The sequence below is a fragment of the Xiphophorus couchianus genome, chromosome 21 (assembly GCF_001444195.1).
Source record: "Xiphophorus couchianus chromosome 21, X_couchianus-1.0, whole genome shotgun sequence".
Lineage (NCBI taxonomy): Eukaryota > Metazoa > Chordata > Actinopteri > Cyprinodontiformes > Poeciliidae > Xiphophorus > Xiphophorus couchianus.
Window position 1 is genome coordinate 9008517 of NC_040248.1, and position 13452 is coordinate 9021968.

The 13452-nt window shown below is 37.2% G+C and overlaps 1 protein-coding gene across 1 annotated transcript in view; it reads right to left on the reverse strand.

The window, feature by feature from the left end:
• Nucleotides 1–8702, reverse strand: part of ube3c (ubiquitin protein ligase E3C) — a 28125-nt gene extending 19423 nt beyond the window's left edge. The window contains exons 1-11 of the mRNA XM_028005607.1: nt 8576–8702; nt 7909–8019; nt 7731–7784; nt 6982–7056; nt 6014–6160; nt 5800–5915; nt 5548–5705; nt 5122–5275; nt 4039–4259; nt 3772–3923; nt 3195–3382 (exon numbers count right to left, since the gene is read on the reverse strand). Of these exons, the coding sequence (XP_027861408.1) occupies nt 3195–3382; nt 3772–3923; nt 4039–4259; nt 5122–5275; nt 5548–5705; nt 5800–5915; nt 6014–6160; nt 6982–7056; nt 7731–7784; nt 7909–7974 (1331 nt within the window). The 5' untranslated portion in view covers nt 7975–8019; nt 8576–8702. The remainder of the gene's footprint in view (nt 1–3194; nt 3383–3771; nt 3924–4038; nt 4260–5121; nt 5276–5547; nt 5706–5799; nt 5916–6013; nt 6161–6981; nt 7057–7730; nt 7785–7908; nt 8020–8575) is intronic.
• Between the last annotated feature and the right edge of the window lie 4750 nt (nt 8703–13452).

Consider the following 13452-nt stretch of genomic DNA (forward strand, 5'->3'; position numbering starts at 1 on the left):
CAGGCTGAGGCAAGAAGGTGTGAAGAGGTTCTTTGTTCCAGAGTATTTGTTTGCGTATACGCTGGAATTGCTCGGTTTTTCACACCGAGGGCAAGTAAAGGCGACAATAGAGTGGTACGTAAGCTAACAGGCAAAATAAAGTGTCCCTAAATATAATAGGCCCTTGTCTAGGTGGGACAGCTGTAAAGACACTAGCCTTTAACACAACGAGGAAGAGAAAGCACCCAAATCCTCAATATAAGCCTTTAATTTCCAACCCTTCCAATATATCCGTTTCAATATATCAGAGCTCATTCAGAAATCCTAAATTAGAAATGAACATTAGGGGGCAGACTGTCAGGCAAACCCTCAATAAGGCATGAAAAATGGTTGGTGTCGAGCACAGACCATCTGTCAGTGCAACAAGGTTCAGAAGAGAAGCACTGAGCAGCGCTGGGGGCTCATAACAAGTCCGGCTGGTGTTTGATTGAAATGAGAAACAAAGCACTAAATGCCAGCTGACCTGCTGATTTACAGCCGCGGGGAAACCGAACCCCTCCCCAATTTCAATCACGGAATGAAGCACTAATAAACAAAGTCAAGGCATCAAAAGGGGGTTGCATGTACGTGCTTGCGACGAATGTCTTGACAAATAATGTCTGGATCGTTTCATTTTGCTGTGATGAAAACAAAAACCGTGTCCGATGGTAGGCTGGGGTCAGATCTGAGACCAGGAAACCGGAGTGAGTTTCTGCCTCAATGCAAATTAAATCTTCATCATCAACGTCATTATTTCACAACAACACAAAAATCACAGTAACCATCTAAAAGTAAATGTGGACTCCTTCCTTCAAAGGGAACCAGTTAGCAGATTGGTGTTATGCTGGGAAATTACGCCAAATATCTAACTTTACCAATTAAAGAGAAATTACAACACACTCAACAGGACAAACAAAATATCAACTTATTGAGCGAGTCAAAAAGCAGTTCTCCAATTAAAACCAGCAAAGAAAGAGAAATTTAATGAGACATTTTCTATATTTATTACAAAGGAAGTGTGCCGGGCCCACTGCATGCAGCCAGTCTCTCCTTTTTTTTGCTGTAAGAGCAGTAAATCAAGACGGGGATGCAATTTGCTCCCCTTAGCCTCTTGTAAAGCTATCCCGTCCACTCCTGCAGCGATTAATCTTCCTCCGTGAGCTAATTATTTTGTTACAGATATCCAATAATGATGGAAGACGAAGGACAGGATTTATGATAAAAGTGGAGAAGAGAGGGAAGATGTAAAAGAGGACAGGGACTGAAAGAGAAATCCTCAAGAAGTCTACAAAAAAAACTAAGTTGAGTGTCCTAAAAGAAGTCTTTTTTGCATTAATATTTGTGAAACAGATAATACTGAGTCAGATTGTATGGAGAGCCCATGTGAACATTGACTTGGAAGTCTTCCGACATATTCTTAATCTGTGCTTTAACTGGACCACTCTAACTTCAGAACATTCTTTGAGCTGGATTTGATCAGGATTTTTTCCATGATTGCCCCGTTTTCAGCTTCATCCATATTTCTATCAACTGGTTTCAGAATCAAGATTTAGATTTGACTTCTGATGTAAATTAAAATGCAGGTGGGTTCTCAATACAAATTAAGTGGCTACTGAAAGCAACTGGTTCCACTGGGTTTAATTTAGAGGTATAAAACTAAAGAGCACTGAAGCTCTTTCATCAACTTGGTAATGTGTGATAGAAAATCCCAATAAAATACGGATGTTTGTGGTTACCATTTTCTAGAGGCATGGATATTGTGTAAAGTACAGTACAGTAGGGCTCAGATTTTAAGACATTAATTTCAATTAATTAATTACATAGCTTTTAAGACGTTAAAAATTTTAATGCAATTAATCACAAAGTTCCGGCCAAAACCTTTGTAATGGGTTTCTGGAACGCCCGTAAATCTGACACACAAGTGGCATCCATAAGCAACAGCAATGGACGACAAAGTCACTTGTCTTGGTCCACGGGAGGTTAACTTTTGCTTTGAAAAATGATCTGATGAAAAAGACTATTATTGTGTTCAAATTGTGCTGAAAGGAGTTGGTCTATCACAAAAGCTATTTAAGTCCAAAATACCATCTTCATGCTAATTATGTTGCAGACGTTCCCAAAACGAATGTCAGCGTCCACAGTTCATATTTCTAAGTACATTTTCAAAGAAGTTACATGAATGATTAGGGATTCCTAAAACACTTAAAAGCTTAATGGGTTTAATACTAATCTGCACCAATCTGATGGTTGAATAACCTAAATAATAGATTAAAAACAATACATATCTTTATTTACATAATTTAGCAGCAAAAAACGTCTTTGAATTGACAGTGTTGCTTATTTTCTCAATATATGGCTTTCGATTAAAACGTGATTAATTAATTAGTCACTGCAATTAACTCGACTAAATCTTTTCATTAAGCCCCACTATTACTCTTTAGTTGAATATACAGTAAACTAAAATTACCACTGCAATATTTATCTATTCATCACCAACTCTCCCCATCAGATACAATTCAACTAACAGGTAATGACTCCACTAATGATTAACTCCACTGGGTTTACTGTCCATGAAGGTGGGTCTAGCTGACTTCCTGTTAGCCAATGCCTTCCATCCAAAGCCGTCGCTGACATCCATCCCAACCCTAATGTAATTAATGAGGAAAAGAGCTAATTTCCCTTGTCCAGAACAGAGGGCTTCCTTGACATCTCTGCCGGTTGTAAATGCCAGTGGGTGCGGACCAATGATAGCTGCTTGTCTAAAATCCCCATTAGCTACATTGCTGAATGCGGAACAGCAACACATAAAACTGTTTTCCTCTCAGTCAGGTGGAATCCACGGCTGATTGGGGAAATTATTATAATAAGGTTAATGCATGCTTCACATTATTTAAAAGCGATTAAAAAACATAAATTAAGTGTGTGTTTACATTATGAAAGTCCACTTAGTACTTTGTGAATTTACAGTGGAGGGGACACACAGATATGTCCGCCAGCAGTGAAGGACAATACCCTGGCTGCTTTTTAAAATCAAAGGCATGTGGGTTAATTGACCAAAAACTCTCAAGTGTTTTACGATCACAGTCGAGTAAAGAGCCATCAGAACAACAAAAGAGGAGAAATACAGTAATAAACACCAGACAGGGTGCTACATCATCCTTTTTGTGTATTTCTACCTGACTTTTGGCACCATGAGTCGATGCTGCACCATGAGCGTGTGACAAATGGATGCCATCATGGTGAAGACCTCCTCACTGGCCGAGTCCCTCCAAACCAGGTTCAGCAGGGCATTAGTCTGCTGTTTTGTGTCCAGCTTGTGGATGCATTCCTCCGTTATCAACTGCACAGAAATGCGGCTGTTGTCCTAACAGCGATGGGCAAAAAAAAAGAGAGACTTATTACCATAACCCATCTTTAACTACAAATAATGTCCGAAAAAAATATATATTCAATTATAACTACAAACATTAATGCATTTCATTCATTGTGGGATTTTATGTGAGAGACACTCAAAAACATGGAAATGCAGTGGTCTGGTCAGAGGACAAACTTTAGTTTCTTGACCTTCATAATAGCTTCATTCAAGTGTTTGTATTGTCATAAGTTACATATAAATGCTTAAAAGTTTAAAGACATCACAGAAAATAAATCAACAGGATTTATTTTGTAGGAGTCTCATCTCACCTTACAAAACCCAAAGCACAAATTTGTTTTATTCCCTGAATGCTGTGTGTCCTTATGCGTCGGTTGTACCTGCATGGGTGTAGGGTGCATGTCACCATCATCATCATCCTCTGAATCACTGTTCACTTCCGGCCGGCTGGTGCTTTCCGACACCGGAAGCAGCGGCAGCAGGGCCTGCAGAGCCCGAAGGTAGAGCAGGTGTCCCTCCTCTGATAGTGAGCCTTCAAACATACACCTACCATTACTACGTTGTTTATTTTTTAAGTTTGTGTACTTCGATAACATAAGGAATTGAATATGCACAGGAAAAACGGTAAACTTAATTGTGTCACCTACCTAAGCAGTTCTCTCCTGCAGAGAGGACAAAGTAGAAGAGCCACGGTGCCTGGCTTTGTGCTGTTGAGAAAGAGTCGATGGTGACCTGCAGGGAGCTCAGGAAGGCCTCGAACGGGAACGAGAGACGACGGTCCGACAGAGCCGGGATAAAAAAGTGAAAGATCTGCTCGGTGAACGGCGCAGAGATGAACTCCTCTGTAAACGCCGCAAATACAAACTGCCTGCAAGACAACAGCCAAAAACCCCTTTGAATACAGTGTAGAAAAATAGCAGATCAAACTGGTTTTAGTTATTGGGGTTGTTTCAACACAATTCTGCTTCATTGGCGTTCTAACCAAACAATATTGTCTCTCCAAATAGGAGTGCTTTGTCTAACTCGGTCAATAACATCTGGTGGGGTGAAGAAGAGATAATTAACTATTGGAATCACTGTGTACACAAGTTTGTCTCCATCCTGCTGTGCCTTTCTTCATAAAAGAAAAGAAATTCTCCTGTCGTTATTAGAAAAGTCTTAAACTGAGTGTCAACAGTCTGATATTCAGCTCAAGAATCCAGGGGGACTTTTATGACTTATTGTCAGTGGGTCTCTTATGTAATTAATGCTTTCAGACTGATGGAAGAGCACACACACACACAACTTTTATTTGATAGGAAGAAGCAATAAGCCTCCAACATGAACTTAAACGCTTATTTCTCCTGTTGTTTTCTGTAGATACTGTGGGGGCTGCATACATGGATACCTTTTGAAATACGTTCAATATCTCAACAAAGATATTGTTGAGATGTCTTTGTTCATAATCATCTGCTTTCCAACTGAGGTAGTTGGTTAACTGTTACAATCTCAAGTCTAAGTTGTTTTAACTTTATCCAAACAACTTTCAACATGGGTTTCTTTTCCAGCAATGCCCAGTTTTTGAGTTCAGCACATTAACTAATCCCTGCCTGGTAACTCCCAACTGCCTTTAGAGTTATGTCTTTTACACTTTTTACATATTTTTCCACCAGACATGTAAACAAATATGAGCAAAAAGCACAAACACAACTAAAACGGTTGTAAAAATGTTAAAAAAAAATTATGTGTACCTTGCGCCTGTTGTGCAGGAGGAGTAAGTAAAGTGCAAAGGTTTGAGGATGTGCTCCAACAGTGTGCTTGCCAGAGGAATAGAGGGAGCATCGCTGTACTCCAGACTGGAGGGCAGTCTGTGATTTACAAGACTATACAGCGACTTGTAGTATCCTTAAAACAAAAAAAAGAAATAGAAGAAATTAGGTTGCATGAAAACTACACTAACTAAAAATTAACACAAACTAGATGTTTAGGAAAAGTTTATTGTGCTGCAGTAAATTATGTAATTTTTCTAAACATCTCACAAAAAAACTCAAACTGAAGTCTCAATAATTTGAATGGCCTCAGTCCATGTAAAAAGAGTAGTATCAAGGTCGATTTAACAACATTTTAAAAGTTTTAAATGTAAAAATGTATTTTATTTCAATGCACCGCTAGCTCACCTTTTTGTACCATATAGTGCAAAATCTGCTCAAGTAATGAAGCTACATTGTTAGCATCTGGAATAACAATAAGATAAGTTCTCTCTGAAGAAAAGATTTCTAACATCCGCATGGGAACAGCAACATTTAAACTGTCATCTGGGCAGTTTTGCAGGAGTCTGGGAAAAAAAAAAAGTATGTAAGTCCATAGAAAGTTTCAGCTTCTTCATGGCAATCAATCAGCATCCTGTGTTTGTGTGCCCAGAACCTTACCTGCAGCAGAATCCCAGGATTCTTTTGATCTGAAATACACATGTCTGCTTCTGGGGACTGTTCAACAGCTTCACAAACTGACTGTTGTGTTTCACCAGGTTCTGGCATAACCATATCTTTAGAAACACATAAACAGGCAGATGTTCAACATAACATGGTAATTAAAGCACTATCAAAAAAAGAAACAAAAGCACTGGTAATACTGCATTCTTACCAATCTATGTGCATCCACACTCTGTCTGTAGAAAAATATAAGTCGTCTCGATAGGAGGCATAGAGTAGTGGCAGCCAAGACGTGCTGCGTTCCCTCTGCCTGTGACTGACTGACAGACTCATCAAACTTAGCCCTCTGAATGGCATACTGAAGGGAAGAAATACAGTAATTGAATGAAAACACTTGTTCGGTAAACCTAAACATAAAGAAATAAATTGTTCATAATTTTCATTATAAAAACCTAAAAAGTAAATGTTAAAAATCAAAGTTTGAGGAACTTGAGAAATCATAAATTTTATCCTACAAAAACTTAAGAGCAGATCTACAGACTTTTCCACCTTTCCTTCTTCCAACTAAGGCATTCCAAAATCAACCAGGTGATACTTAATACCAGGTGTTCAGATTCTGTCCTTCGTCTTCTTCTAATGGAAATATATCCTAAAAAGTCTCCCAAAAGCAACGTACATATGTCATCTCGGTCAGAGGTTCCTTTTAATGGAGAACACAGAAAATCAGAGCTCCTTTAAGGGCAGTTGACAATCAGCTGAATACGGACAAGGCCCTTTGGTCTCAAAAGATCAATTAGTATGATGTGTGAGGAAAAAGTTATTTGTGGGCACGACTTTACTGTACAACAATAATTTGAAATGGATTGCAGATAAATGGCTTATTCAGCTCAGTTTTCAAGTCAGTAAAAAAAGACCAACTGAACAATTGTATCACAATACATGGTGAGAAATCAACCTCTTATAAACTCATGTTTTGCTTTTATTACCATTCATGAATCAGACTGTAATGCTTGAGGCAGCAACTCACCCCCAGTTCAAAATGGACAAGACCTGCTAACACTAAGAAACATTCATATTTGCAACTATTTCTCCAGCAAAAAGCAATCTGAATCAACATAAATGTAATATGTTCCTAAATTAAGTAAAGAAAATCTGTTGATGTGGAGGAGGCAGACATACCTGTTGTTTTAGGTCTTGGTAGCCACGTATGTAGGACTGAATGATGATTGCGTTTTTCAGCCTTTTTCTTTCTTCCTAAAGCAGAAAAGAAGCAAAGCTTAAAAATAACACAACCATAATTCAACATATGAAACATTAGTATTATAATACTTATTTAAACAAATATAAAGTGACAGAACAGACAAATATGAGAATCCATTATTAGCCAAGAAGTTAGGAATTAACGAGTTGCCAACATGAACTGTTTAAATGAGTCAAAAAAGTATTCAGAAGAAATGTAAAGTTAAAATGTACCTTGAAGTGTCACAAAAAATGTCAAGTGTGACAGCCAATATAACACTTTCTGGACCAATTACACATTAAATTTGTTAGAAATTTTCTGGAAAAATTCAACAGAGTGATCGCTGTTTTTAAAAGTCTAAACCAAACAATACAAGCATTAATGTAAGGAGTTACTTTCCATTTATTGTTTAACGTTTCTGCCGTAGCAACAAACTACACTGTTTGGTGACACATATTTGAATGAGGATTTTATAATGTCAGGCTTACACGTTTTGAGATCTGCTTTTAAACCATAAATTGTGAGCTGGACCTAAAAATTGTGCATTGTTAATTAAATAAATCTCTATTTTTTTCCAAATAAGTATCAGTGTTGGAATATTGCCACACATTTATTTTTCTAACACACTACATCCTGATTTAAAAAGGTCTTAATGTTTGGTTCTCTCATATACGCCATAGAAGATTACCTCTCTTTTCCGTCTTTCCTCTTGTGTACGATGCAACAAGGAGGCTTTTTCTTCCTGAGACAAGATAAGTTACACAATAGAAAGATAGTGTTTTATTACTGGTCTATTTTTCTGCAAAAAGCACAATAGAGTGTCTGTTGTTTTTGAGCAACTGTCTCCACGTTGAATTGATCCTTACCTTTTTACTCGCTCCTCCCAATGACACCTTGGGTCGTGTTTTGAAATCTCCCTCAAAGCTGAACATTGTTAGGTTTTTCCCAATGACTGATTCAGACTTGTTGATGAAGTTCTAAAAGATAAAACGAAACCAGGTTCAATTGAAATGCATCAAAACTTCTCTGGTGACCCTGGACTAGGGCTCTAATTTCGAAACAACCTTGTTTAATAGCACGAAAAGCCTTCACACAGCTACAGTTTTAATTCATGTGCTCAGTCAAGAACTTTAGTTATCAAAGAAATAGTTAGCACTCTGACTTCACCTAGTTTCTCCAAGTGACAGTCTCAATTTGGCAGCAACAATAGTTAGCTAACTTAGCTACCGTAGCTCATGACTCAGCAGCTGTCAAGGTTTTTTAAGGGGGTGTATGACCTACGATACAAAGTGTAAACCGAAACAATGCCAATATACAACAAATAATGATTAAAAACAACAATATAGAATAATATCCGTGTATTTAGCCTGATTTTGTTCGCGTTAGCGCTGAAGCTAACTAGCCACCGGCTAAGAAGTCAGAGAGGCTAACTTTACGTGGGGATTCTTTCTACCCGCATGTTCTGTTTGACATCATTCAAATTTCAAATTAGACACCAAAAAACACCATATCTACAGTCAATAACCTTCTTACCTTTAACTTGTAAACTACGAAGTGCAACAGAAACACTGACACTGAGAAATCCAATTATCAAGTCTTCTTTTCCTCCACTCTGGAAATCATCACAACACAGAAACAGTTAACTTCTTCCGGTTCCTGCAAATCCCAAGCAGGTGATTGGACAAAATCCACGTCAATTAAGCGTTAGCTCCACCTTTCTAGTAGATAGATTGAGAAGCTTCTATGAGCAAATGTGTGAACACTAGAATTGTATAGTTTGTGGGGACGAGAAAGATCAATTTCTTGTTATTCATAATAAAATTGTACGTGTTGAGAGGTCTTGGGTTGGATTTTGGTTACATTTGTGGACAAACTCAAAAGTGATAGATGCTCAGCCATGTCCTGCCAACTTCAAAATGGTATCTTCATAAAATAAACATACAATAAATCAGAGGGGGCCAGCAACTAGTTACATTTATAAGAATCACTTTTGGGGGAATGGGAAATACTTGTATCTTTTACTTTTAATTAAGTATTATGAAGTACCATTTAATTTGTGTCAAATTTCTAAACACTCTACTCATTGCAAATAGCTTCATTAATAAAAAAACAACAACAAATTTAAACCAAAAATGCACCAGATGCAGACATAACCCTGCAGTTTACGTTAAAGCATAAACTCTTGCTCGTACACAAGTGTCATTGTTCTAATATTCTGTCTGCTGTGCCATTTAGAGGTCAAGTGACTATAAGATCAACACCATACATTGTCAATAGATGTATTTTAGCCTATTCATAGGCTATTCATGTTGTCTCAGTTTTATATAGAAAATATTTGTTTAGAAAATTGTTTCTCATGCTTAAAATGTGCTCTTTTTTCATTTTAGTCTTTAGAATTCCAATATTTGCACATAACTTTATTTTTGTGTGTCTGATTGCATCATTAGACAATATCAAATCAGACTTTATGAGCATACGCAGTACTTAAGTGGCCTGTTTTTTACCAAATACTTGTTTACTCTTAGTTGAATAATTTCTTGGACTTCTTCCTTTTACTTGAGCTAAATTATGTTGAAGTAGTGCTAATCTTACTTGAGTGCGACTTTGGGGTACTCTGCCCACCTCTCGAGATTTATACAATACTGCTCAAGTTATTGTGTCATTTCTAAATTATAACTCCTGAAAATGTTAGAACTACATCTAAATTCCTCCACTTCGCATCAAATCAACAGATAAAAGTTTGGTTGTGAGATACAGAAGTCTTTATTTGAACTCATGTTGCATAGAACTAATAAACAATAAATTCAAGTTGCGAAACAAATTCTTCTTTTTAAAAGTCAATTCCATTTATTTGTTGTGTAACCAGTCTATGTTGATTTAGCCCAAATGAGTCACAAAAGGTCAAAATTAATATGACGTCTTTTGTATGAGACCCATAAGAAGTCCCTTATTTCTTTGCTTTAAAGGACCACATGTTTCAAAGATTCAGACCAATCTCGAGCATAAGTCCTCATCGGATTTGTGTTTCTGTGTTGTTGTTCAACCCATCACTGAAAATTGATACAAAACTACCTGTTGTCTTTCTTATGCTTGTGTTTGTGGTTTTGTGTATATTCCTGTGGATTTAGTTATAACCCTTTGTGCAATCTGTGTTCCACTTGTCCTTGCTTTGGTATTGCATTTTAGTTTCCATTTTGTCTAGTTATGTGCTTTGTTTACCTGGGAAACATCTCATTTATTTTTTTCATTAGACGCTCTTCAGTTGTTTTTTTTAACACTCTTCTCTCCATCAGCTGTTATCTATCAAGTAAATAGCCTCACTGGCGTCCATTCCTGTGATCAACCTCACCAACATTAAAGCCTCTCAGTTTGATCTTTCCCAGATCCTGCTGCTGTGCTTCCTTTTATTACCTCTACTGCATGGATGTTCAAACTTGCATGAGCCACGAGACTTGCAGTTATAGTTTTAGCAAAAAAAAATAAATAAAAAATAAAAAAATAAATAAATTAATTAATTAATTAATTTAAAAAAAGTTTTGACTAAGGAGGGATGCATTCAAATCCACACTTGAATCCACACATGGAAGATTTCCACATTTTAAAACCCTGTGTTGTTGTTCTTCGCCTTCAAATTAGGCGTTGCTTTGCAGAGCAGGGGTCTGCAGTCTTTACGGTCCAAAGAGCCATCTTTGCCATTTATCCCCCTAAATAAAACTTTTTCAGAGCTTCAAATGTTACATGATCTTTTGAAAAAAGAAATCCCTACTGTAAGAAATATGTTGTCATTTTTGATGGGTTTTAAAAATAACAAAAACATATCAAAAAGAGGTTGGGCACATTGTGGTCAATGGGATGTTGTTAATTGCGAAGATATGATGGTTAAATAGTATTATAGTGACATTCTGTTGTGGAAATTCAATTCGAAATAAAATGTTCTGCATATCTATTTTTAAAAATCTTTGTTGCTTTCTAATCACGTCTAGTCAAGATTTGGGGAGCTATTGTGAAAGGTCCTACAAGCCACTTGCCACAAAATCTAATCAAATGTAATGCTCCATGAATAAAAAGTAATAAATAAATAAATAAATAAACACAATTTTAATGCAAGAAAATGTGAACAGTAGAATTATGTGAATATTTTGTTTCCTTAATTTTAGGACGTAGCATTGTTGTTGCCTTCAGCAATCTTTGGATCATATTTTAGTTAGTTAGTTAGTTAGTTAGTTAGTTAGTTAGTTAGTTAGTTAGTTAGTTCATCACATTGGATTATTGGTTACAGTTGAACTGAGAAAAGGCCTTTAGTTTTTCTCCTGAAACCAGAAAATATCAGCCAAAGAGATGTGCTAAAAGAGAGAGAGAGAGAGAGAGAGAGAGAGAGAGAGAGAGAGAGAGATTAAATGAGAATGATTAGCAGTTAATGTTTCCAAAGCCATTTTCCGACATTTCATAAATGTATCCATTTTGGGGCCAGTTGGAGCGAACATATTTATTGCATTAAAAGAGACAGAGCAGCTCCCACTTAATTCAGCACAGGTAATTAATATATAAACTCCTCCGATTTGTCACGTTGATTTGTATTTTAGTTAATTGTGGACGTAATTACGGGGCAAATTAACAGCTTTCAGGAAAGAAAAAGGCTTCTGCAGGTCCGGCTCCATCTTGGGCCGCCTTATTAATTTCTCTCTCGTTTAAAGATGTGATGAAAAGGGGCGATAAATCTGGGTGATCGGTCGGGGCCAATAGTAAATGGCCCCATATTTCACCGCTGCCTTAATAGAAATATTCATGTGGGGGCCCTTAATGAAATTAAACCCGTATGCCGAAGAAAACTCGCGCTGGTAAATGAGGCTGATACATTACGTTTAACTTAATTTTCTGTTTCGTTTCTTAATGAAAACATCCAGAGCTGCAAATTTAACCATAGAACTCCCAGTTCGTTTTAATTCTTCCAAAGTGCCCAAAACCTGTTTGAGAACAAAGAAAACTAAATCTGAATGCAACAGTTAAAAATACAATATTAGTCATTTTTCACATAAGTTAAATTGTTAAATTTATACACCTGCATGCAAGATACTGCGAATTTCAGGTTCTGCCCTCCCCGCCACCACCTTCCAGCATTTTGTTTTCCAGCTTTCCTTGCAGGCCCACGTGATGACGTCCCAGCACCCGCATCAATCTCCCAGTTATCATTCTGTAATTGGTCATGATCATCAGGGTCCGCAATTAAACGGCGATTCTTTACTAGAAAACTCCTGGCTGACTTGTTGATTTCCCCCGAGCAAATAAACGTCCCGGGGAGGGCGCGTCACTGATGAATCGACAAAAACCAATCAGCTTTATTGGGAGACAGGTTAAGGGCAACGGGGTGTCGATAATTCTCGTTTTCGACCTCCTCTTCCATTAGGTTTAAGTGGCTTATTCAGACCGAATCCGTCCGTCTGCTCGTCATGATTTGGACTCTTGTCTTCATTTTATTTATACATTTAATTGGCATAAACAACTTATAGGATATTAAAAAAATACCCTCTGTCTGTCTGTCTGTCTGTCTGTCTGTCTATCTATCTATCTATCTATCTATCTATCTATCTATCTATCTATCTATCTATCTATCTATCTATCTATCTATCTATCTATCTATCTATCTATCTATCTATCTATCTATAGTCATTTTTTCTGTGTGTCAGCAAAAATCTGTTTCATTCTAATTTTATTGCCTGTCATGTTGTTCATAATATTTACAAATGCACAATTAACAGTTTGCTGATAATATTTGGATTTATTGCACATGCTGTACATCTGCCAGCTTCTGACTGTGGAAGTGACAGAAGGAGGGCTTTTACTTAAATTTCCCCGTTGGCCTCTCGTGCAGACACAATGTTTTCATTCCTCTCGTGTGTTGGCGTCCGTCACATTACAGAAATGAAAGAAGTTTGGACAGACAACCTTAAGCATGAACATTTATAGGTGTCATTAACAAAGAGTCTAATTTGATCAATTTTAATGGAAAAAGAAGACTTATGATAAAATGACTTTTAATAAAAGTAAAAAAAAATTAAACAAAATACAGACGAACAACAAACAAACAAACAAAAACAGCACAATCCTCTCCGCCCCCGGCTCCACACATACAAGTTGTGGAAAATATACTTTTTTTTAATCACACACTGCTCGCTGCTCCCTTTAAAGGCGATGTGCTGGATGTGTTCCCATGAACCTGCTCTGCAGGAAGGTAGATGACCAAGTAGAGACAAAGCAAATCAAATCACAAGGCGGGGGCAGCAGGCAAAGACCTGAACAATCAGCCTGGGAGGACCGCAAATTATGATTTGAACAAAAATTGTTTCTAGACTGTGGAAAAGACAGGATGTTTAAAAGCCATTGAATATCTGCCTCCCATATCAATAACGTGT